The sequence below is a fragment of the Chlamydotis macqueenii genome, chromosome 7 (assembly GCF_036417535.1).
Source record: "Chlamydotis macqueenii isolate bChlMac1 chromosome 7, bChlMac1.mat, whole genome shotgun sequence".
NCBI classification, from domain to species: Eukaryota; Metazoa; Chordata; class Aves; order Otidiformes; family Otididae; genus Chlamydotis; species Chlamydotis macqueenii.
Window position 1 is genome coordinate 35,283,511 of NC_141562.1, and position 24,795 is coordinate 35,308,305.

Consider the following 24,795-nt stretch of genomic DNA (forward strand, 5'->3'; position numbering starts at 1 on the left):
CTTCCCAACAGATGCCACAACCACTTTTTCCACTCCACCTTCAGCTATGCCACGTATGTCTGCTTTTTCATCTTTTTGATACATTAATTTGAATGTGTATTACTTAGACTTTATAGGTTTTATTATTTGCACATTTTAATACTTTTTGAAAAAAATCCTTATCCATACTGTTACATCCGACGTGCTGGTCTTTAATGTATCTCTGATTATTTTGCAGAGGGTGGCTTTCAGACTGTATTCAATTTTGTGTGAAATATTTTCTTTCTTCTCCAATTTTTATGTTATTTGGCCAGCACGTCTTGCCTTTTCTCATACACATGTGTGCCTTAAGGCTACCAAACACACAATAGCAAGGGAGAAACATTGTTCTCTGAAGAGATCATCTTATTTGTAGGCTGAGTGAGAAGAGCACAACCATTCCATTTCTCTGGAGATTTAACCTCCTGTTGCTATGGCCTGTATACGTAAAATGAATTTTCATTTGCTCATAAGTAAGTCAAATGTTTCACATTTATATTGTATTTTCTTTTTTTTTTTTTTTTTTCTTTTCAGCTACAAAATATGTTTGTGGTGGCTTACTTTTTAATTCCTCCGGAACACTTCAAAGTCCTTCTTATCCTTTGAATTATCCAGATAATGCAGATTGTTTGTGGCAAATACAAGTGATGAATAATTTCCGCATTATGCTGACGTTTGAAAGTATTTGGTAAGTTTTTTTCTTTTGAGTGAGTTCGGGCTATTCAGCCTGGAGAACAAGAGGCTCCAGGGAGACCTTATTGCAGTCTTCCGGTACCTTAAGGGAGCCTACAGGAAAGATGGGGAGAAACTCTTTAGTAGGGCCTGTTGTGACAGGACAAGGGGAAATGGTTTTAAAATAGAGGGAGGTCGATTTAGATTAGATATTATGAAAAATTTTTTTACAGTGAGGGTGGTGGAACACTGGCCCAGGTTGCCCAGAGAAGTGGTGGTGCCCCATCCCTGGAAACATTCAAGGCCAGGTTGAACGGGGCTCTGAGCAACCTGATCTGGTTGGAGATGTCCCTGCTCCTTGCAGGGGGGTTGGACTGGATGACTCTTGAAGGTCCCTTCCAACCCAAACCGTTCTATGATCCTATGATAAGTAAAGCACGCCCTCCTTGGGCAATAAATGGGTCCCAAATCTCAACTACAATGACACTGCCCAAGCACATTTCCCACGCTTATAAGTGAATTATAAATATTACATGAAAATTGTGTGAGTGCAATATCTTTAGTTTATATTTTGTTCAGCAGTTAAAAAACAGTGTTTACCCAATACATTTTATTACATATTCTTGTTTCTTCTTCAGGTTGCAAGGCGGATGCCAAAATGACTATATTGAGATCTATGATGGACCACCCAATACTTCTCCTCTGCTTGGAATAATTTGTTCCGGTTCTGATCTCACATACACATCATCCTCAAACTTTATGACTGTCAGATTTCACAGTGACTCTAGATATTCCAATAGAGGGTTTCATGCTGAGTATCAGTCCTTTCCAGCAGATCAGAACACCAGTAAGTTTTCATTGTGTTTGCAATGTTTTCTTTGCTCAGAAGATTTTATACCCTGATTTTATTTGCTAAATAAGTGTTTGTTAAAGTTGTTGAAGAAATCCCACATAGATGGCATTCCTGTTTCAATTTCTTAACTGGTTATTGACTGATTACTTTCAGACAATAATTATTTTTCCTTTTTGAAAAAATATTCAAGTATCAAGTTAATTGTCCTTAGATGTTTTTTACGATGTCCAGTCTAAATCCATAATTGTTCTTATCACATCATTATTTATATATATTTTTTTCTACTTTTGTGGATGGATTTTCACAGAGTCATAGAAATATTTATTAGAAAGGACCTTTAGGGGCTTCCTAGTCCAACTACTCAAAGCAGAGCTATTGCCAACACCAGATCAGGTCCATTATGATTTTGTCTAGCTGAGTCTCTAGAAACATTCAAAGGATTAAATCTTCAAAGCCACTTCTCTGGGTGACCTGTTCCAGTATTGTCCTGCAGTCCTAGCGGGGAAGTTTATGTGCATTCACAACCTCCCCAGGCACAAACAATGGCCATCACATTTGGTTCTGTTGTCCTTCTAGTTGCTTTACCTGAGGCTGTTGCTACCAGTAAGTAGGTCCCTGTCATCAGATATCTCTACCAAAGGCCAAACTCTCCCTGGGATCATTGCTTTTCATGTAATGGTCTCAGTGAACCATCATGGAGATGGCTTCAGGATCCCTTCCCACCCAAGTAGTGTTTCTGCAGGCCAATGTGCATGTTTAGCTCTGCACATTCCACAATAGCTTTTGGAGTATATTTGAATACAATAGTATTCAGGGAAAGCTCCCACTTAGCATTTTTGTGTGAGTGGTGATACAGGCTCCAGGTCTCAGCAAAAGCCTACTGTAAGCTACATGTTTTTGTTGGGAGAGTAACTGAAAATTGGCTGAAGTTTGTCAGAGTCTATTGCTTATTCGTATCTAAGTCTAAGGTGTAAAAATAAGTGATTTGGCTTATTAATTCTTTCCCCTAAATGGCAGCAGCTATTCCATTTGTTGAAGTAGTAACATGCAAGCATTATCAGGTATGTGAAGTCACTAATAATTCATCTTTTCTCCCCTAGCCCTTGTGTGCTTGCCGACCTACATGCGTGCAGTCGTAGACAGATACTACCTCCAGTCACAGGGCTACTCGGTGTGGAACATCAGCTTGTCTGACTCTTATTGTAGACCAACAGTTACATCGACTGAGGTTATATTCAACGTTCCATACAATGGCTGTGGTACACGTAGACAGGTTGGTGTCAACATATTTTGGAGAGCACTCCAAGTCTGGGCATGGAGCTTAACAGAGATTTGGAAAATTTTCATGAATTGCAAAGAGTGTTGTAGACCACAAGTATTCAAAACACAGAGAAGAAGCATGTGTTTCTGGAGGCTAAGGTCTGTTAAACATTCCTACTTATCCTTCTCAGGGTTTAGGTGATCCCTGCATCTATTTCAGAGTGATTTTCTAGAGAACAAAGTATAGGAGAGAGTTAAGTGAACAATCCCATCCAGGATGCTTGAATATTTTGAGTATGACAAGTTCTTTCTGACTAATATTAGGACCTGGCACATATAGAAGTTCATAGTACACACTGGGAACGTGACTACATGTGATAATTTTGTGCTCATCTAATGTGTCATATAGGGCAACAATGAAACGATCACCTACTCCAATGTGATAAAAGTGCCTGCTTCTGGTGACATCATCAAGAGGCAAAAGGACCTTCAGTTGCACATCAACTGCAAAATGCTCCAGAACACCTGGGTGCAAGTAATGTACATTGCCGATGACATCATTAATGTCAGTGAAACCCAGTATGGCAGATACGATGTGAACTTGACATTCTACAATTCCTCATCCTTCCTGTGGCCAGTGCATGACTTTCCGTACTACGTTGACCTGAATCAGGTTTTGTTCCTTCAAGCTTCTCTTCACAGCTCTGACCCAAATCTGGTGGTGTTTGTGGACACATGTGTGGCATCACCTGATCCTACTAACTTTAAAACACTGACCTATGAATTGATCAGAAATGGGTAAGAAATTTCTAAGGAATTATTTTAAAAGTATCTCTATGCATAGTTCTGAAAGAGCTTCATTTATGAAAGAGGTGGATTAGGGTCAGTGTACGTTTGTTGTAATTCTCAATACAAATACCCTTCTAAGAAAGACCATTTGGCAAAGCCTGAGCAAAATATAATATGACAAAACAATACCATGCATAAGTTGCAGCCAAGCACTGAGATTTCACTCAAGGAGGCAGCGTGGAAACTGAGGTCTTAAATAGATGCATGAAATGTAGGGGTGTCAATGGCGCTACATTTCCGTACATCAGAATTAGAGTTTTGCAGTATCATAACTAGAATACAAAGCAGCCTGTTCAAAAAGAAGTCCTTAGACTTTTCTTGCTATTCTAAAACTAAACCATTTTTCTTAATTTGATACAAGATACACCTTTTGATTTGAAATGGAAAAGCTGTGACCTCTTGAAATTAATGCAAAACCGACAGGGAGCTAAGCGTAAAAGTGTGGCTCTCGTTGTCCCGGTTTGTTCCAAGAATGAAAGGCTCATGCTAGTTTATTTCCCTTCTGTGCTGGGTGGTCTCTCTGCCTCCTGGGAAGGGGTTCACATCAGTAACCTGAGCGGTGCAGTAACCCACTGCTAAGCTGGAAGTCAGGCTTGTGACAGGCTAATGAAGTGACACAGTGCCTCCTGCCTGCTGAGTGAAGGTCCTCCCTTTTACGCTTTACGTGAATCTTAAGGTTTCCGTTTTGTTGGGCTTTCTTTTTATTTTATCTCTAAAATCACATATTCATTAAGCAGGACACAGAAGAACTGTCAACCTTTGTGAGCGGGACACTCAACAGGGAGATGGGGAAAATAGATTCTGATCATTTGCCACTTAATTTTGATTCATGTGACATGGAACTGTATCAAAAGCAAATGTATTTACTGAATATAAACTCAAAAATTTCAGATGTGTTGGGATATCACTGCAGTGTAAAATATACTAGCAATGAGAGGACTCAAAATGCTTGGGGTCTTTATTAGGGAAATGAGCAGAGTGGAAATTTTTTGAGATACAAAGATCATAGAACCATAGACTAGTTAGGTTTGGAAGGGACCTTTAAAGGTCATCTAGTCCAACCTCCCTGCAAGGAGCAGGGACAATTAGGATAATTATCCCAGGGATAATTAATGACGCCTTTGAAATTGTGGGTGAATTGTTGTGATCCTTTTCCATAGTGGTCAAATTAAACCAGAATGACTAGTATCTCAGTTAGGTAACTTCTAAGGCTAGTAATTGTCAGGAAGTGAAACTCGTTGATGGAAAAGTTGCTCTAGCAACCTGCTCTGTGAAACATTTGAAGATCTCTGTCAGGTGCAACGATTCCTCAAGTAAGGTACCCTGCAAACATCGAAGGACTAAAGAGCATGTTTATTGCCAAAAGAAAAAGATGTATATTAGAATTAATTTTGTCCCTCCAAAGTAAAAAGGGGGCCCTTCTCCTGCAACAACCTGCAGGGGCCTCTTTGCGATCAGGTAATCCTGTTTGCAAATGCAACCCAGGTCTTCACCTGTCCCTGAAACACTGACAGCAGCAGAACTGCTAGTTATTTTTCAGCTATCCATGTTTACACAAAATTTGTTGAGCTACAGAATTTCTGTGCTGTGTACATTATTGTGGTAGAAATCGCTGCCACTTTTACTTATTGTTGTCTCTTAAATTCTGTTCTTGATAAAAACGCATTTTTTAAAAAATCTTTTTGAGTTCTCTTCTACACTTGTCTTCTGTTTTTCTATTTAAATTCAAAATGTTTTGCACAAAAGTAGTGTAATAGTGGCTCTAGGCACAATAGGTAATCTGTTCGTTTTGTGTCTTTCCAGGTGTGTTAAGGATCCTACCTACACTTCCTACTACTCACCATACAGAAGTGTTGCTCGGTTTGCGTTTAACGCTTTTTCCTTTGTTAATCGCTACCCGTCCGTCTACCTGCAGTGTGAACTGGCGGTGTGCAGGCACAACGACTACTCTTCCCGCTGCTATCAAGGCTGTGTTAGTAGGTTCAAGAGGAACGCAGATTCTTCCCAGGAAAAAGTGAACGTGGTTGTTGGACCTGTCCAGCTTTGGGAAGATCACGCTGAGAACAGGAACGCTGGTAAGTTTAGAAATCTTAAATAACGTTAAGATTCTCTATATGACTGTATGTTTGCGTGTCAGTTCAGACATGAAATCCAGCCCTGAAACATGCCTTTGCTGGTTTATTCATAACTCTGCTATAATTCTTAAGGGAATTTTTTAATCATTATTTTTATCACGTTTACAAGCTATTTCCTTTCTGTCATAGCTTAGATCCATTATTTGTTCTGCACAGGCCAAATGGCAATTGACTCATTCTCTGGGAAGAGAGATAAGATGTAACTCATCTCCCTGCAGAATTTACATTAATTTTTCAAAGCTGGCTGTGCCTGATTGGCATGTGTCTTTTTTATTAGCAAGCAATCTGTAGGTCCTCCTGGAAATGTTGTTTCCCATTACCCTGTAGCTGCTCTTTCTACTATCAAAACGCAGCATTTTATGGTCTTGGAGTGTAATCATTGCAAATTCTTAGTTGCTCTTTCATTTCTTGCCATAATCTTTACTTGTTTGGCACGGCCACAGGATCATTTGCGGAACAATGTGCAATAACGCAATTTGGTTTCTGATCGGATCCAGACTGCAGCATTTTAATTCAAGTTGCCTAATTACCTTTGAGGTTAACTAGCTCAGGAAAACAAATGTAAGCCTCTCTCTTTCTCTTTTATGCACAGAGCTGGCCTCTGACATCCAAGTGAAAGGGGACTCTCAGAGCCCAGTGCCTGCCACCAGCTCCCACGTTCCTCTGGCTGTGACCGTCGTGGTGCTGGCAGCTGCTGTTCTCACTGTGGGAGGATTTCTTTTCAAGCGTAAAATCCAGGAACCCGTCTGATACCAGACAATGTGAGAGACAATCCAAGGCTTGCAGGTGGAAGGTGCTGATATTTTCACCAGTCATCTGCTTCATGATTTGGTTTTGCAATCTGTGTAGAGGGTAACTCTTACTTGGCTATTCCAAGATCTTGTTTGAAGAATGTACTGTACTAAGATAAAACCCGGTGTTGTTGTGAACTGAACGTATGAAGGAGCCTGGCTTTAAAATCCTGAAGTTCACACACACCTAAGGTCTAAAGAAATGTTGATTCTTCCACCCCAACATCCAAATAAGTCACCGGCTTCAATCCTGGACACTTCAGAGCATCTCAGTTGAGCTCCTGGTTGAGTGTTTGAGAAGATTGATTTAGGCAGCTTGAGAAAGAAGAACTGACTTATTTTGCCATTGCTGATATGCAGATAAAACAACCGTGTAGCACCACAAGATACTCTGGAAAGCAGTCCAAGAAAAAAATGTTTCTTTACAGTATAAATACCTCAATAATAAGCCATAAGCAAAAACACATGGGGGCTGCACATAAAGAACTGCTCCTGTACAGCGTTCCTTCTTCTGAGAGATATGATTCTTCACAATTACATGTTTCTTTGAGAAAATGTAGTTCATTTATAAGATTTTGTAGAGAGGATGAATAGAATAAAATCTGCTATGTATGTGTGTAATTAAAAAAAGCAGGAAAGAAAACAGTTTTTGAGCAATACTTCTTTTTGTGTACTTGCGAACACACTGTCTACCTGTCTGAACTCCCAACTAACGCATTATCAGGCTGGAGAACGTGGCTTTTGACAAAGTGATGATTTCTGCTCTTGTTCTTACGCATTCCTACACGTGTAATGGGAGGGGGAGAATGTACGTAAGTTGCCGTAAGGAAGTGTGACCTGTCTCCTGTCCCCATGCGAAAACAGAATAGAAACAATAATAAAGGAAGAATCTGTTTGGAAGAAGCTACTTACTACAGGTGGAAAGGTCACTAGTATTTGATTGAGAAATGCTCTTCTTCAGACTTTCCTGTTTTCTAGCCAGCTATGCAAGAGGAAAGTTCGTTGGGAACAGTGTAACATACTATGTGTGAAGTGAGCTGGAAAAGAAGTAGTGACGTGCAAGGAAGGTGAGCTGTACTCTAGGGCGACATCCTGACCTGGCGAGGAGGATGCGGGCAGCTCTGACGGGAGTCGTCGTTATAGCCTGTACCATTTCCTCCTGCAAGGTGCCTTTTCCTGGTGACCCCAGGCAGGCCTCTCGTCACCTCTCCATGCTGTGGAGAAGGGACCATACAGGCAGGGATTGACATTGCCCACAAAGAGTGAAAGTGAATTTTGTTGTCCGCACATGAGGAGCAAGGATTGAGGAGGGTCCTCACCTCCTCTCTGCCTACAGCCAGCTTTGAAGGGCAGAGCAATCCAGGAGGCTGATCTGCCTTTCGTCTAGTCCTGTTGTGTGGACCAGAGGTTGCCCAGGCTTAGAGGAATCCAATGACTGGCTCAGCATAATGAAGACTTTCCTGGACCTGGGCTTTCCTATCTCTCTAGAAGAGGACCTTCCCTCTGCTCTTTCCAGACCTGCTGTTTTCCCTCCTGCCCCTAATCCTGCTGTGGCCTTGCTGCTGTGGTGTTGCTACCCCACCATTTTTCAGGGTATAGCTTGATGGCACTTCTACTTCTCCTTGTAGCTGATTTTTTTTTTTGTGATCAGACAAGCAGAAAGATCCTAGACCTAGGATGTTGGTGCCTTCAATCTGCAACATGCCTGTACTGTTCAGAGCTGAGTCTTTCCATACTATGTCTGTGCCAAGGGTCTCAGATGGTTGTATCAGAATGCAGGGTAGAAGTACCAAGTTCAGTGGTTTCCATAGTAAATGTTACTGTAGAAAATGTCGCTAAACTGTTCAAGCAGTTGGTGTTTCAGAATGATCCTCCTTTTTTTCCTGTCACCTTCCTTGATCCACAAGTATTATAGAAATGCAGGATTCAAGAAAAGTGGATTTGGTGATGAGGAAAGGGTTATGCCCTAAAGTACATGTGCCTGGTGAATGGTCTGTCTGCCAAGAAACTTCCTTCCCGCCTCCTGTCACACCGCATTCAAGAAAGCCTCTACCAGTAAATAACATGGATTTGACTCCCAGCAGTAGACTGTTCTGATCCACTTGCATCCTCACCATTAAATAAATGCAAATTGAATTGCAATGACATGCTTCACATGACACACACAACAGAGCCCAAGAGGCCATCAAGGAACCCCATAAATTAGACTAAGCTGCCTCACTATATCATAACACATGGACTCAAACTATTGCTTCTTTGTGCAGAGGTCTGTGGATACCCTCATTCCAATGTAGGTGCTTCCTTACAGTCACAGGTGAAACCTGATTAATCTTCTGTGTCCTTTCAATGGCTTTCATTTGGACCTCAGAAAAGCCATTACGTCTGTAGAAGTCTCCTAACACCAGCCAGCAGAAGATGAAGTGTTTTCAAAACTCAGTGGAGCTTCTTTCACAGAGTAATGTGCTGAGAAACATTTTAGGCTGCCAGAAGGAGTCCTACAGAGCAAAACTGTATTACTGCAAGAGACTTACCCAGCCAATGGGAAGGATGAACACATGTGCTGTATGGTATTTGCATTAATTAATTAATTCAAATTAATCCAAGTTCATCTGAACATAACACTTATCTATTCCTACTGTGAAGATTGTCTGATAATCAAGATCTCCAGAAATATCTAGATCTTTGAAGTTTTTAGTAAAGAATTGATTAGTGAAAAATGTACGGAAGAGTTAATTAATCGGTGTTGTTCATTTACATGGGCAGTTTGACATGTTTTTCTTCACTTGAACCATCTGGGAATCACTTTCGTGTTCCCCTACCTCCACACCCTTTTCAATTATTACAAGAGTATGGAGAAGAATTGCTATCTATCACTTACTCTTGCTTCACTGCTTGCAGTGTTTGATTGGTCAGTCAAATATACTGGATTTTTTTCTGCTTCTTGCCAAGATGTCAAAACCAGAAGAATATGAATAGTGAATACTAGGTGTTTTGTACATTTCCTCATTCATGTGCGAATGTGATTGTTTGTATAAAGAAGAAACATATTTACTCTTCTTAACGTTCACGTTCAAGGCTTCCAACGTTCTCTTTGACCTCTTGTGTTTTGCACTTCCTTCTTGCATTCCAATAATGCTGGCTTTTGTGGAAAGACCTTCTAAGTCATTTTTCTCTTGAGCTCCTGGACTTTAGTCTTCATCCTTGATGACTGCCCTCAAAGGCAATTAATTTGTATATGACAACAACTGCACCACAAATTTTCACACCTGGTAATGCCATCCAAGCTGTGATGGCTGTAGAGATAGGAATCAGATGAACAACAGTATTCTGGCTCTTCAGTGTTAGTTGGTCTTCAGCCTTTTCTTGTTAAATGACTAAAACACAGAAATGTAGGAAAGCAACCATTCTGTCAAGACAGTGATGAATGAGAATTAAGCACTATTTCATGTTGTGGAAAAGCTTTGGATACATTCTTTAAAGAATGACACAGTTGTGACTGTCACTATGCAAAACTAAATAAGAAATATATTAAAAAGACTCTTAATAGAAATCTGAACTTTTTTCCCTCATTTGATGGTTTAAAGGATGAAAGGAAAACTTATAATAAAATTGCAATCTATGTAATTTACTTAACTTTTTTTTCTGCACAATTTTCACCAAAAATTATGAGCTGACCCTGCTTCTCTTGACATTTTCTTGCAACCTAAGAGTCTATCAGTGAATAGAGTTTTGCCTTGAACTTAAGAGGAGCGGGTTCATGTTGGGGCTGGAGGTGTTGACTTCAACTGCAAGGTTCTTTGGGTATCTCATAGTGATTTGCTTACAAGGCTTGGCTTGGTCTCTCTCCTTAACTATCTGGAGCAAACTACCCATGTGTTCAGGCACAGTTACCATTTACACGCTGTGGCCTGAGCTCCTCTCCTCAAGCAAGGAGCTCCTCCTCTTCAAGTCCTGAGCTCCTCAGCCCAGGACTACTGATTGCCTCCTCTCCTTTCCTCATGTCTCCACCACATTACCTCTCCAGTAGCTCCTACATTCACCAAGAGGCTGCAGCCACCTCCTACCTTAACCTTCTTGTTGTTGGCTCTGTTGCTGGTGGAAGAGGAATTGATGGCATGGTGGAGCTAGCAATTTTAATAGGACAGAAGTGTCTCTACTATCTTCATGTTGCATTCAGCAACAGCCACAGTTCCAGTGGGTTATATTCAGAGACCCCTCCCCAGTCATACCTGAACAGTATGGGCCACCAGATCTTATCTTATTTTACTTGAGTATGCCAAACATGTGAGAAATTCATGGCACCCCGGGGAGACTTGCCTCACCAGCTGGAACAAAGTTATGAAGTTATTTTATTACTTTGCTGGAGGAAACCCATTTAAGCTTCAGTATTCCACTACCTTCCCCAGACCTGCCGAAGAATCTCCCCATCAAAGGAAAATACTGAGATCCATCAGCCAGAATTGAAAGGTGTCTTTAGATAGGAACTCATTTTCTTTGTACAAGGAGATGATTGTGAATCCTATAGTAGCAAAAATATTTCCTTCCAGGCAATGGAAAATGTTACCCTTGAGATATTATCTTTCTACAAAACCCAGGAAGTTACAAAATCTTAAGTAAAAAATCAAACATATTTTTGTTTGAGGTCATAGGACTGTGGTTGTTTTATTGTTCTCCTGTAGAAAGAGAAAACTATAGAGCCACTCCCCTTCAGAAACACGCTATATATTCTGACAGTCCTTTTCATCAGCAGCACCTGATGAGATGGGTACTGCAATGATTTTGACATGGCTGCTCTTGTTGGGTCCAGCAGTTCTGGAGGCCAAATCAGGTAAAGAACTCAAACTTGTTCCAGGGCACATTAAAAAATTATAGAGACTGATTGGGGTTCTCTCTGTTGATTCCATGAATAGAAATCACTTTCATACCGGTATTGATTTGGGCAAAATATTAAAGGGGAAATTAGATAAAGGAAATAGCATGGTTTTGTTCTACTAAAATTATGAACTAATCATTATAGCGAATAAGAGTGATTTAAAACATTTAGTGGAGTTCATTTTGCTGCCAGAGGGCAGGACTTGTCTTAGTGCCTTGTATTATTGCGATACTTGTGGCTGTGAGTATGAGTCATTGTTCCAGTTCCAGAAATTTTATCTAAGAATTATGAAAGTATTTATTTTTTTCAAATGTATGTTTATTCCAGAATATATGCACACAAACATATGCTATACATTTAATGTTGCTTGTATTTTTTATTCTTCTTGATCCTATGTACCATTTAATGAAATATAACAATAAGTTAGTTTTCATAATCTAGCACTGTGGGTAAATGAGGGACATCTAAAAGTAGTGAAAGACATGAAACGCCTTTAGTTCACCTTTTTTTTGGCCATTGACTTTTCCTTATGTGATTATTTTGTGTCTCCTAAGTGACTTTGGTACCTTTGAGCTAAATACTTCTACGTATACCCTAGAACAATTGCAAATAATTTTTGCAACTAGTTATTTAAGCATCATTAAGATCATTTATATTGCCATCATCCACATCATCCAGTTTTCTTCACCTGTCCTCTGCTTGCCTGGTGATCAACCATCTTAGTATTGCTGCTCCAGTTCTCTCTGCTCTTGGCTTCCTCCCCCAGCCGTTGCCCACGTCTTCTGGGTCAGAGAAAGTTCTGTGTTTGTATAATCATGGGCTTTTGTCTTTTTGACACCTTCAAAGTGTGAGGCAGGACGCAACCTCTCTAATTACATGCCCAGCTGATGGTTATGCTCTCACAGCGATGACAAACCCTGAACAAAAGCAAACAAAACTGGTTTAGCTCGGCTTTAGTTTCCTATTCCACTCTGACTTTTTGCCAGGTTTGCTGTTTCACTTCTCAAAAATCCTGAGTGTCGTTCAAAAATGTGCATGACCAAGTAGATATTTTTAAAAGACCAAATAAGATATAAGCCAAGGGGCACTTTTGTAGCTTCTCCCTTTGAACTGCCAGATAAATGCATACAAATAGGCAAAATTATCAATTGGACACTGTCTTGACTCTTCATCTAGTCCAACAACAAAGAATTAGATGCAGTGAAGAAATCCTGGAGCTGTTAACTTCTTAGCTTTGTTTTGCTTTGGATGACTTCTTCAGTGTTTAATAGGAAGCTAAACATGTATTTGGCAGAAATGCAAAGTGCAGCATGCGTGTTTTGATTTCCAAAGTGTAAATACTGCACATCTTAAGTTACGACAGTTGTTTGCTCACTTACAGTTAGTGGTAGAGTCTTTAATAAACTTCTTCACCAAAAATGGATCTCTAAAAATCAGGATTTTCCTACTGTTCACTGCAGAATGTCTGAACAAGCTAACTCAAACTGGAAAGCAGGTGGATTTTTCCTGAATGAATGCAGTGATCAGATGTATACATGATTGGTTATTAGATATTTATTTATTTCAAACTCTAATTACATTTTACTGGCATATAAGAAATAAAGCCACTGTATTCCTACCGAAATTTTTATAACCCCATTGAAACCACTGTCCACGCTATTGAACACTTAGTGGAATCCTTCAACTAAAATTACTCTTAAAAATTAAAGGATTTGGTTATGATGTGTGGACTCTAGGTCCCTAAAATTCTCTTAAAAATTTTAGAGGAAGAAGAGAAATTCTAGTTAAGTTGCATAAATCAGGGAGAAAATTTTTAAATGGCCATTGTTTTCTCTAAAATTCTGTAGTTTTTCTGAAGGATTCATTTGGCCTAATTCTGACATTATTTTAAGTAAAGTAGTGCACTGCTTGTTGTCTCTCAATAGTGCATAATATCCCAGGAAGTGCAATTTATCCGCGTGCTAATTTTTACACGGCAGCACTGTAGCAGCCACATCAACACATGTTTAGGACAAAGCCATGGTCCTGGCTGTCCAAGCTGCACTTTGCAGTGTCCCTGAAGCCTCGGAGATCTGCTTGAGCTGCTGCTCTGCTTTCGCCACGTCCACCCAGCTCAGCAGAGGCTTTGTGCATCGCGTAGAAGTGCTGCACGCCTGTGTGTAAGGCACAGGCGGAGGGCAGGAAAGCTGTGCTGCACATCCTAAATTCCCATAGGATTCAATGCAAGTTGTGATGTCTCCTTGTTCTTTATTATAAAACATTTTAACAACAATGAATAAAAGAAATACATAAACATGAAATGTGTTCTTAAAACATGCCATTTTCTTCCTGTTAACAAAGTAAAAAAAAAAAAACTTAGTGATATTTTCTTGAGACAGTTTTACTTAGATTTCATTCAGATACTGAAATTGATTTTCTCTCCTCTGCTTTCCTATTATGCTGGGACTATTGGGCCTATTGGGCTAGGCAGGCACCTACTGGGAACTCTGGGGCAAGAGGACAGAGTAGATGGCTTCTTAAGTTCACTTCCAACTCCTCTGTCTGACTGTGTTTGCATTCAATTCCCTCTCTCCCAAAGCGACCTTTCTCCAGCTGGTGAACGGAAGGCACACGTGTGAAGGTCGCGTGGAGCTCTATTACAACGGACGGCGGGGGACAGTGTGCGATGATTTCTGGGACCTTGCCGACGCCCAGGTTGTGTGCAGGCAGCTGGGATGCGGCCAGGCCGTTGCGGCCCCGGGAAGCGCGTACTTTGGGCAAGGCTCGGGCGACATCCTGCTGGACAACGTGAAGTGCAGCGGAAACGAATTCTCCTTGGTGCAATGTGATCACGCTGGATGGGGGATACACAACTGTGCCCACTATGAAGATGCTGGAGTTGTCTGTTCAGGTGCTGTCACCTTTTTCTTTTCTAAATACTTTTGCTATAAATTGCACTCAATATACAATGTGTCAGCATGGCGTTATGCAGATAGTCTCCTCCTGAGATAATATTTCTTTCATTCAAGACGTGGTGGAAAGTTATACCAGATACACAAGATATATGTCTAATCTTTCTCTCTACTTTATTACAAAGACTTTTTTGTCCGTGGAAGGGCACACTGCTGAGTCTGATTTTGCAACAACCCTGTCTTTTCACTCCACTGATCCTGCTGAGCCAGCGTGGACTCATGTTTTTCTCACTAGAGTAGTATACAAACTGAGCTTGCTCACGCCATGCAAAGCAATTAAAAACCCAAGGATTGGATGCATTGCAATAGGCAGAACTTTTATTCCATCTAATCACCTAGCAGTGACAAAAAGAACAAGGAAACAAGTCAAAATTAGAGGTAAAGCTGTGTCTGACAGTCAACGTTCATCAGGGAGGAATGGAATTAGGTGAAGCTCATCTTATTGCAAGCCTTAATGAAGTCATTATGGGTAATAATAATTTCACGGGCACAACCCAAACTTCCATAGCTGACAAATTATTTTGTATTATTTCTGTATTTTTCAAGTTTTTCTTCAAGTTTAGTTTCATTAATATTCTTTTCCTTTACAAAAATCCATCTATTTTGAGTTCTCTGTCACCTTGATGTTTTCTGATTTTACTTTCCCCTTGTTTTTTTTAAGCAAAGGTATGCATTAAGCATTTGTATGTTATTTGTATGTTATTTTTCTCCTGTATTACCGGCAGATCATCATGAACTGAGATATGGCTGACGACAACAGGTTGTGCAGCTATTTTTAATATATATATATATATTGCAGTTTTTCACATTTCCTCAAAGAGGAAGAGTCTAGAGAGCTGAATACATGCTAGAAGAAAATGCTAGCTCCATCAGTGCTTTGCACTTAGAAGAAAACAACAAAACTTGCTCTGATACCTCTGTTACCATAAGCGTGCTGTGTTCAGTGTCTTTTCAAATGCCATTTGTTTCTTCCTTGCATTCACAGCTCCAGTGCCTACAACAGACTGGCCATATTCAACAGGTAATTCATTCCAGCTTGATCCACTCTTGGCCTTGTACCAAGCACTGCCCCAAGACCACTGCCCAGGCTGCTCCTGGGGATGCCCTCTGCAGAAGGGGGTCCACGATGGTGACAGGTCCAAACCCTGCTGCTGCCAGCAACCCTACAGCTCCTGACCCCATGGTAGGAGCCTGTAGAGGAGAGTCTCCAGCTGCACCTGGGCCGTAGTGTCCTGCGATTGGGAGCAGGTGCCGCATCAGTACGTTTCCCTGCTGTTCTGTCTGGAAACACCACTTTCAAGAAAAATTTTCAACTGGCTGTTAACCCACCTCCATTCTCTCCATTGACCCCAGTCACAGAATCATAGAATAGTCTGGGTTGGAAGGGACCTTGAGGGTCATCAAATTCCAACCCCCCCCGCTTCCCTAGGCAGGGACATCTCCAACCAGACCAGATCACTGAAAGCCCTGTCCAACCTGGCCTTGAACACTTCCAGGGATGGGGCATCCACAGCTTCTCTGGGCAACCTGTGCCAGTGCCTCACCACCCTCATAGTGAAGAATTTCTTCCTTATATCTAACCTAAACCTACCCTCTTCCAGTTATCTAATCTAAACCTATCCTTTTTCAGTTTAAAGCCCCTTGTCCTGCCACTACCCGCCCTTGTCAAATGTCCCTCTCCAGCTTTCTCATAAGCCCCCCTTAGGTACTGGAAGGCCTCCCTGGAGCCTTCTCTTCTCCAAGCTGAACAACGCCAACTCTCTCAGATTGTCTTGATAGTCAAGATGGAGTATGCCGTTGAGTAATTTGTCATGATTTTGCTTCATTCTTGAGGAACTGGACTTGGAGCTAACACACAGATGGACTCGTTGCACAAGTATGTCCCCATGTGGGTGGTGTTTTCTTTCCATATTCGCAGGAGAGACTGCTACACTGCCGACGACGTCCACACTGCCAACAACCTCCACACTGGAGACAACCTTCATAGAGGAGACGACCACCATAGAGGAGATGACCTCCCGAGTGGAGACGACTACCACTGCCACAGCATTAACAACCCCCATAGAGGAGATGTCCCTAGTGGAGACAACCTCCATAGCGCCAACGACCCCCATAGCAGAGACAACCTTCCTAGAGGAGACGACCACCACAGCACTAATGACCTCCCTAGCAGAGATGTCCTCCCCAGCAGAGCCGACCAGAGCATCAACAATCCCCATGACAGAGATGTTCTTCCCAGCAGGGACGAGCGCCACAGCACCCATGGCTACCACAGAAGAGGAGAGCACACCAGGTAACTCCATCCATTGACTGATGATCAGTCACTCATTGATCTCCTCAGTGCCCTTGATCTCCCTTCCCAAACCTGATTGCACTGGAGGGAGTCTCCCATCCCTGGGCCACTCCAGTTAGGCCATGCCTGGCACCAAGTCCACAGTGAGGATGGAAGCAGAGCTTGGAGAAGAGCTGGCAAACTGAGGGACTGAGTCTTGAGGCCAGGACCTCAGTAGCCGCTGCTGGTGAAGGAAACTGTTTGGGGAGGGATTTTCTCTCACTGCAACTGGGGGAATTACAACAGGGGATCATTCTGCCTTCACCATAGCAATTTCATAGACATGCTCTAGAATTTGGGATGTGACTGGAAAAGAGAGAGCTGCTGCATCAAATGTTTTGTAAGTTTTAGACATCCATGGGTATGTGGTTCCTGCCCAGGGGGAAACAGAGAAGCCACGATGGTCATTTCAATTTAATTTAAACACCTCCACATGATGTGAACTGCCATAGGACAGTTTCCATTAGCCCTTGAAGATGGGCTAATTTAGGGTGCATGACATACACTGACCGTGTTCAAAGCCTTTTTCATTAACACTAAATTCCTACTTACATCCATAGCTCTTGTGCCCGCCACAGACTGGCCATACTCAACAGGTAATTCATGCCCATCAGACCCATCCCTTGCCTTGCAGCAGCCACATGGGATCCCTGCTGTAGTGGCTCGTCTAGGGACAGCAGGGTGCCAGGCTGGAGGGAACCTAACCCAATGCCATGTGCCTCACCCCAGGTGCCCCCCTACGGCTGGTTGGTGGGAGGAACGGCTGTGAGGGTCGCGTGGAGCTGTACAACGGCAGCAGCTGGGGAACGGTGTGCGATGACTCGTGGGACCTGAGTGATGCCCAGGTGGTGTGCCGGCAGCTGGGCTGCGGACAGCCCATAGCCGCCCCGGGCAGCGCACGCTTTGGCCTCGGCTCTGGGAGCATCTTCCTGGATGACGTGCAGTGCCGCGGGGACGAGCCCTCCCTCCAGATGTGCAGGAACAGCGGCTGGGGTGTGCACAACTGCAGGCACATAGAGGATGCCAGCGTCATCTGTGCAGGTGTGTGGGCAGCAGAGGCCACCAGCTCTTCCGTAGATCCTGTCAGATGGGTTTCAGTGCCCTCCCTTGGAAGAAGCCATCCTTACCTTCCTTGGCAAAGCCGGGGCAGAGTGGTCAGGCTGGGGGCTTCTTCTACCTGCTGCTCGAAGCACATGTCATGCAAAAGCCATGATGCTGGCAATGAGCAGGATTGAGGATGGGACAGCACTGGGGACACGTCAGGCTGGTGTCTGGAGGGAGAGGTGGCAGGACAGAGCTCCATGCCCTCCTCACCCATCATTCTCCAACCTTGCTTTGCCATGGCCATGGCCACGAGCCTGCTGCACTTGCTGCCCTCTCATTCACTCTCTCTTCTTCCTCGCAGCTGCACAGCCAACCCCTCCTGCCCAGTGGCCGTCCTCAGCAGGTAATTCATGACACCACCTCTGATCCCACCCTTGCAGTGAGCCCCAGCCTGTCATGAGAGGAGAGGAGGTGGGGATGTGCTGGCCTGTGCCTGTCTGGTGCAAGACTGCTGCTCCCCTCTTCCCCTGACATCTGCAGGGTTGATGAGCAGTCCCCCTCAGGGTATGGGCCATGCTGGAGGCGTTCAAAGGGTTTTTCTAAAAATGTATCTGCCTTCCACCTGACAGGGGTCTTTGCTCAGCCACTGCCCTCCCTTGCTCCCCTTGGGTCGGCACCACCCCAGCTCTCGGGTACTGAGGCCAAATCCCTCAAAGAGCTCAGGAGGTGTGGACCACGGGTGCCAGGCTGGTGGGACCCTGACCTGGTGCCACATGCCTCACCCCAGGTGCCCCCCTACGGCTGGTCGGCGGGAGGAACGGCTGTGAGGGTCGCGTGGAGCTGTACAACAGCAGCAGCTGGGGAACGGTGTGCGATGACTCGTGGGACCTGAGTGATGCCCAGGTGGTGTGCCGGCAGCTGGGCTGCGGACAGCCCATAGCCGCCCCGGGCAGCGCACGCTTTGGCCTCGGCTCTGGGAGCATCTTCCTGGATGACGTGCAGTGCCGCGGGGACGAGCCCTCCCTCCAGTTGTGCAGGAACAGCGGCTGGGGTGTGCACAACTGCAGGCACATAGAGGATGCCAGCGTCATCTGTGCAGGTGTGTGGGCAGCAGAGGCCACCAGCTCTTTCGTAGATCCTGTCAGATGGGTTTCAGTGCCCTCCCTTGGAAGAAGCCATCCTTACCTCCCTCAGCAGAGCCACGGCAGAGCGGTGAGGCTGGGGGCTTCTTCTACCTGCTGCTCGAAGCACATGTCATGCAAAAGCCATGATGCTGGCAATGAGCAGGATTGAGGGATCATGGCCTGGGGAGGATGGGACAGCACTTGGGACAGGTCAGGCTGCTGTCTGGAGGGGGGATGGCAGGACAGAGCTCCATGCCCTCCTCACCCATCATTCTCCAACCTTGCTTTGCCATGGCCACGGCCATGGCCACATGGCTACTGCACTCACTGCCCTCTCATTCACTCTCTCTTCTTCCTCGCAGCTGCACAGCCAACCCCTCCTGCCCAGCAGCCGTCCTCAGCAGGTAATTCATGACCACCAGCAGGTCTGATCCCACCCTTGCAGTGAGCCCCAGCCTGTCATGACAGGAGAGGAGGTGGGGATGTGCTGACCTGTGCCTGTCTGGTGCAAGACTGCTGCTCCCCTCTTCCCCTGACATCTGCAGGGTTGATGAGCAGTCCCCCTCAGGGTATGGGCCATGCTGGAGGCGTTCAAAGGGTTTTTCTAAAAATGTTCCCATGCTTCAAGCACCTCTGCACCCAGGCATCTCCCGCAGATTCCCCCACCAGGTCCCTGGGCAGCTGTATCTGCCTTCCACCTGACAGGGGTCTTTGCTCAGCCACTGCCCTCCCCTGCTCCCCTTGGGTCGGCACCACCCCAGCTCTCAGGTACTGAGGCCAAATCCCTCAAAGAGCTCAGGAGGTGTGGACCACGGGTGCCAGGCTGGTGGGACCCTGACCTGGTGCCACGTGCCTCACCCCAGGTGCCCCCCTACGGCTGGTCGGCGGGAGGAACGGCTGTGAAGGTCGCGTGGAGCTGTACAACGGCAGCAGCTGGGGAACGGTGTGCGATGACTCGTGGGACCTGAGTGATGCCCAGGTGGTGTGCCGGCAGCTGGGCTGCGGACAGCCCATAGCCGCCCCGGGCAGCGCACGCTTTGGCCTCGGCTCTGGGAGCATCTTCCTGGATGACGTGCAGTGCCGCGGGGACGAGCCCTCCCTCCAGTTGTGCAGGAACAGCGGCTGGGGTGTGCACAACTGCAGGCACATAGAGGATGCCAGCGTCATCTGTGCAGGTGTGTGGGCAGCAGAGGCCACCTGCTCTCCTGTGGTGCTCATGGTCCCCTTTGTCCCTACCCCTTCTTCACCACAATCCCCATCATGGTGCCTTACGTCCCACGGTGGGGCCATGTCCATGTCCCAGCACCTTTCCTGGTGTGTCGTGGTTTTGTTAGTGAGGGGGGGGCCTTATATTTTCTCTCCCTGTTCTCTCGGAGGGTGGGGGGAGTGAGAGAGAGACTGTGTAGTCTGGTCCGATCGGGGCTGAACTACGACATGGTGCCACACGTCTGACTTGTGGCTCTTCTTCCTCCACATCCACAGCTGCTCTGGCCACCCCGACACCTCCATCAGGTAATGCTCTTCTGTACCTCTTCTCACCTTTTTTATTTGTGGGCTGTCTCCCTGTTGGGCTGTTTTAAATTTTATTTTTGTTTCTATGGTAATATCACACTGGCAGGAACATGAAAGGTTTTTGCAGCTATGCTTGTAGAGAAATGACATGACTTGGCCTGTAGTGCTTATTTCAGTCTGAGACCATAAAATTACAGAGTTTCCTAGAAGATTTGAGACTTATTTATCCTCCAAAGTCCTTAGGGGAATAAAGAAAAGCAGCAGAGTAACCAAGGGGATGCTGTCTGTCCAGGAAGGTGCTTCCATTTTGACTGTCATGACACCTCCCAGCATCAGACCTCGACTGCAGAGAGAAGATCAGAGCAGAAAGCATCAAGGTGTAACCAGAGCAGCCTGAAGAGGGTGGTCTGACACCATGGATGTGACAGGGAACCCCAAGTCCGACATGAAAGTAAACCTAAAGCAAAAACAAATATTTGTTTTGATTTGAGTCATACAGAACATCACCTGCAGTCAGCAGATCTGCAGATGAGACACACACAGTTCAAGTAGAATTTTGTAGAGGTTCCTGTAAGTAAATTTTCTTCCATTTCCTTCTGCAGCACCTTATTTTTGCGGTGGCTCAATTTCAAACTCTTCTGGGATGCTGCAGAGTCCCTTCTACCCTGGAAGTTATCCAAACAACGCTGACTGTGTGTGGGAAATACAAGTAGTGAACAATTTCCGTGTTATGCTCACATTTAGAGATATTGCGTAAGTAAAACATTGATTCCTTGGGCAAATAACAAAGTCAAAACTTACTTGAGAAGTTTAAAAACTTATTTGGAACAGGCAACTGGCACAATTTTAAAGATACTTTAATTAGCATTCAGCAGCTGGAAGACCAGAACAAAATCTGAATTACTGTACGAATAAAACCTCTGCTGGGAAAACTTTGAGTGATGATAGATTTTATCGTGTGTTAAGCAGTTAAAGTAGAGTTTCTGAAATTCATTTGACAAGGCGCTGTCATTTGTTGACCAGGATGCAAAGCGACAGATGCCAGGATGACTACATTGAGGTCTATGACGGGCCTCCACGCTCCTCTCCACTTCTTGGGAGACTTTGTTCTGGTTCCTTTCCCACCTACATATCCTCTTCAAACTTGATGACCGTTCGCTTTCACAGCAACTCCAGATACACCTTCAGGGGGTTTCAGGCTCACTACTCCTCCGTTCCAGCAGATCACAACACCAGTAAGTTCCTGGTTGGTGTTTCTCAATGGACAAACCTGCTTATTGCTTTTGTTTGCAAAATAAATATTTGTGTATATTTAAAGATGTTAGGGGAATGAAATTACACGTGAAATATGATGGGTTGGTATGTGAACTGCCTACCTTCTGAATTGAGAAATAAACAACATTTTGTTCAATTACAACCTTTAACCATGAACAAATTCCTGAAGTCACTAATATGTTGTATCGTCTTCTACCAGCCCTTCTGTGCCTGCCGGACTACATGCATGCAGTGGTTAGCAGAGACTATCTCCAGTCTCAAGGCTACTCGGCGCAAATGGTCACCCTGAACGACAATGGCTGTACACCAATGATCACATCACGTGAGATTATATTCAACATTCCCTACAATGGCTGCGGGACGACACGAGAGGTACGATCACTGTTGTGCACACTGAATCGCAGGACCCACTTTGAAAAGTCATGAAAAGGTCCATTGTTGTCCACAGTGCTAAGAAGCCAACCAAAGAGACCTGGAGGCTTTTAGTGCTTTAGCTTTCCACACCTTAGGGAATCCCTGTGCTTAACAGAAATAAGTTTATAGGGAGCAAAGCATGGGAGGAGGTTATATGAACTTTCCGTAATTTAAAGTAGGTGTAGTCTGGTAACCTCATGCAGGTTTGGGGTGACTGTGTACTACACAACTGGTGTTTCATACAAATGTTCATCAAGCTGGCTCTACCTTGGATTTAACAAAGAGTTTTTCTCCACTGATTTCTGCTTAATTACATCCTTCAGCAAGTTTATTCACAATATGTGAGCAGAAAAGCCCAATATCTTGTTTTAAAGGGTATAAGGTGAACACATGTTTTCAAATTGCATATTACTCTATCAAAGCTTAGAACATAGAAGGTGACAAAAATGCTATTCCTCATCTCAATCACACGTTAAACAGGAGAACAACGATACGATCAACTATTCCAACATGATCAAAGTTGCATCTTCTGGGTACATAATCAAGAGGAAGAAGAACCTTCACTTACATGTCAGTTGCAAAATGCTGCAGAACACATGGATGCAGATAATGTATGTCGCTGAGGATACTGTAGATGTGGACGAAAACCAGTTTGGAAGATACGACATGAACATCACTTTCTACGATTCCTCATCATTCTCACAGCAAGTGCATGATTCCCCGTACTACATTGATTTGAACCAAAATTTGTACCTTCAAGCTTGTCTTCATAGCTCTGACCCAAATCTTATCGTGTTTGTGGACACATGCGTGGCATCACCTGATCGTCACGATTTTAACACTGTGACCTATGATATAATCAAGAATGGGTAAGAGCTTTTTCAAGTCATTAGAAGTATAGCTGTAACACCCTTCCTGTATTTATTTGAAAGAATAGAGCCAATCTGAATAGGTTGAGATCTCATTTCCAACAGATTGTTAAAAGAAGTCTGGGTCTTTTTGTTGTTTTTTTTTTATTATTATTGTTTAATTTTTATTTTTACAGTATAAGCCTGGAAATAAGACATGACATTTAAACCTTACTAATATTTAGTTTCACTTACTTCATCCTGTCCCATATGCAAAATTCAAAGTAGCGGGAGTGAGGTAGATGAGATGAGATAGTGAAAACTGGCAGCAGGAATCTGTCATCCTAGGCATTAAATGTTTTAGTAAAGCCAAGTCAAGCATTAGACTACTTTTTTAATACCTGGTATAGCACAGACATTAGTAAGGGTCTGTTCTCCCCTATTCACCACTTGCAGTCTCCTGGTCTTGGAGGGAGGAAAAAAAAAAAAAAAGAAAAGAAAAAAAAAGAGTTGCAAATACTCTAGCTGCTTCATAAGACTTAAATAAGACTTAAATAAGTCCATATTTTACAAGTCTATGCTATAAAAGCTGCATTTTTACCCTGTTGTGTTCTTAGCTCCTGGCTATTATATAATTTTGTTTTACTCTACTGTATTTTTGCAGGAATGTACATGTGTGTATCTGTGAAGACTAATTCTCATTGTTGTTTCTTTCTAGGTGTGTCAAAGATTCTTCCTATGCCACATATTACTCCCCCTACAGCCACTTTGCCCGGTTCAAGTTTAACGCCTTTGAGTTCATCAGCCGCCACACGTCAGTCTACCTGCGGTGCGAGCTGGTGGTGTGCCGGCTCGGTGACTACTCCTCCCGCTGCTACCGGGGCTGCGTCCGCAGGTCCAGGAGAGACACGAGTTCTGCTGAGGAAAGAGTGGACGTGGTTGTTGGGCCACTTCGGCTTCGAGAAGGGGGTGCTCAGAGTAGGAATGCTGGTAAAGTCAAATAAATCTCTCTCGTATTTACTCTAAGACTGCTTAGGGCTTCAAGAGAAGCCATAGCTCTGAGGTTTTGACATCTCTCACCGAAATTCACTTTTGCTGACTTCTCCATCGAAACAAAGGGATTGTTTGGCTGACACAAATGTCTACACATCTCTTCTTTCAAACCCCGTTTTCACCTGCATGTATGAAGAGCACAACGGCTTTGGCTGTCCCAAAGGAGAGGTAGCATCTAACCCATTTTAGTGCTATAACTCCATTGAACTAATTAGCTCCAGTCTGATTGTGTAACATAACAGCCAGCTGGGAGCAAACTCCCAGCCTTCCTGAGAAACATTTAGTTCCCTCAGTTGTCTTCTGCTTATGAAGTTTGCCTAGTTGTCATCTCTGCCTGTTCAAATAGTTAAAGCAACAAATCTGTAAGAAGTTGGCTAATTTCTGACTCTGACCTAGGAACCCTTTAATGCAGCTGCTCTTTGTGCCTTGATCTTTAATTTACTGAGATCAATCCCCTCACCTTCACTCGCAGGGCTGGACTCTGCTGTGTCTCCTCCCCAGACGGTTCCCGCTGCTGCCGATAACGCCCTCCCGCCACTGGTTGTTGCTGTCGCCATCCTGGCCGGTGTCGTCTTCGTTCTTGCTGGTTTTCTTGTGAGACCCATGCTGAAGAAACCACTTTCGCAGGGGATAATGTGAGATGAAGGGTCAACAGCATCTGCTTAGTGGGTACAGGGTAAACGTCACAAACTGCTTCGTTGTAGACAGTCACATATTTGCCGTTTGTAAGAAGCTGTGATAACTCTATCTACAACGAATCCTAGTCTGTTACAATGTTTTGAAATAACTTT

General features: G+C 44.0%; 1 protein-coding gene across 1 annotated transcript in view; it reads left to right on the plus strand.

The window, feature by feature from the left end:
* The window catches only part of LOC104482601 (scavenger receptor cysteine-rich domain-containing protein DMBT1), a 57,247-nt gene that overhangs the window by 20,470 nt on the left and 11,982 nt on the right, over positions 1 to 24,795 (plus strand). Inside the window, 21 exon segments of the mRNA XM_086752829.1 lie at positions 553 to 706; positions 1,329 to 1,537; positions 2,644 to 2,816; positions 3,213 to 3,601; positions 5,456 to 5,727; positions 6,380 to 6,514; positions 14,030 to 14,275; positions 16,146 to 16,203; positions 16,321 to 16,695; positions 17,492 to 17,775; positions 18,140 to 18,181; positions 18,566 to 18,877; positions 19,265 to 19,306; positions 19,766 to 20,077; positions 20,385 to 20,414; positions 21,017 to 21,167; positions 21,438 to 21,649; positions 21,889 to 22,061; positions 22,584 to 22,972; positions 23,670 to 23,941; positions 24,477 to 24,639. Coding sequence (XP_086608955.1) covers positions 553 to 706; positions 1,329 to 1,537; positions 2,644 to 2,816; positions 3,213 to 3,601; positions 5,456 to 5,727; positions 6,380 to 6,514; positions 14,030 to 14,275; positions 16,146 to 16,203; positions 16,321 to 16,695; positions 17,492 to 17,775; positions 18,140 to 18,181; positions 18,566 to 18,877; positions 19,265 to 19,306; positions 19,766 to 20,077; positions 20,385 to 20,414; positions 21,017 to 21,167; positions 21,438 to 21,649; positions 21,889 to 22,061; positions 22,584 to 22,972; positions 23,670 to 23,941; positions 24,477 to 24,639 — 4,393 coding nt within the window.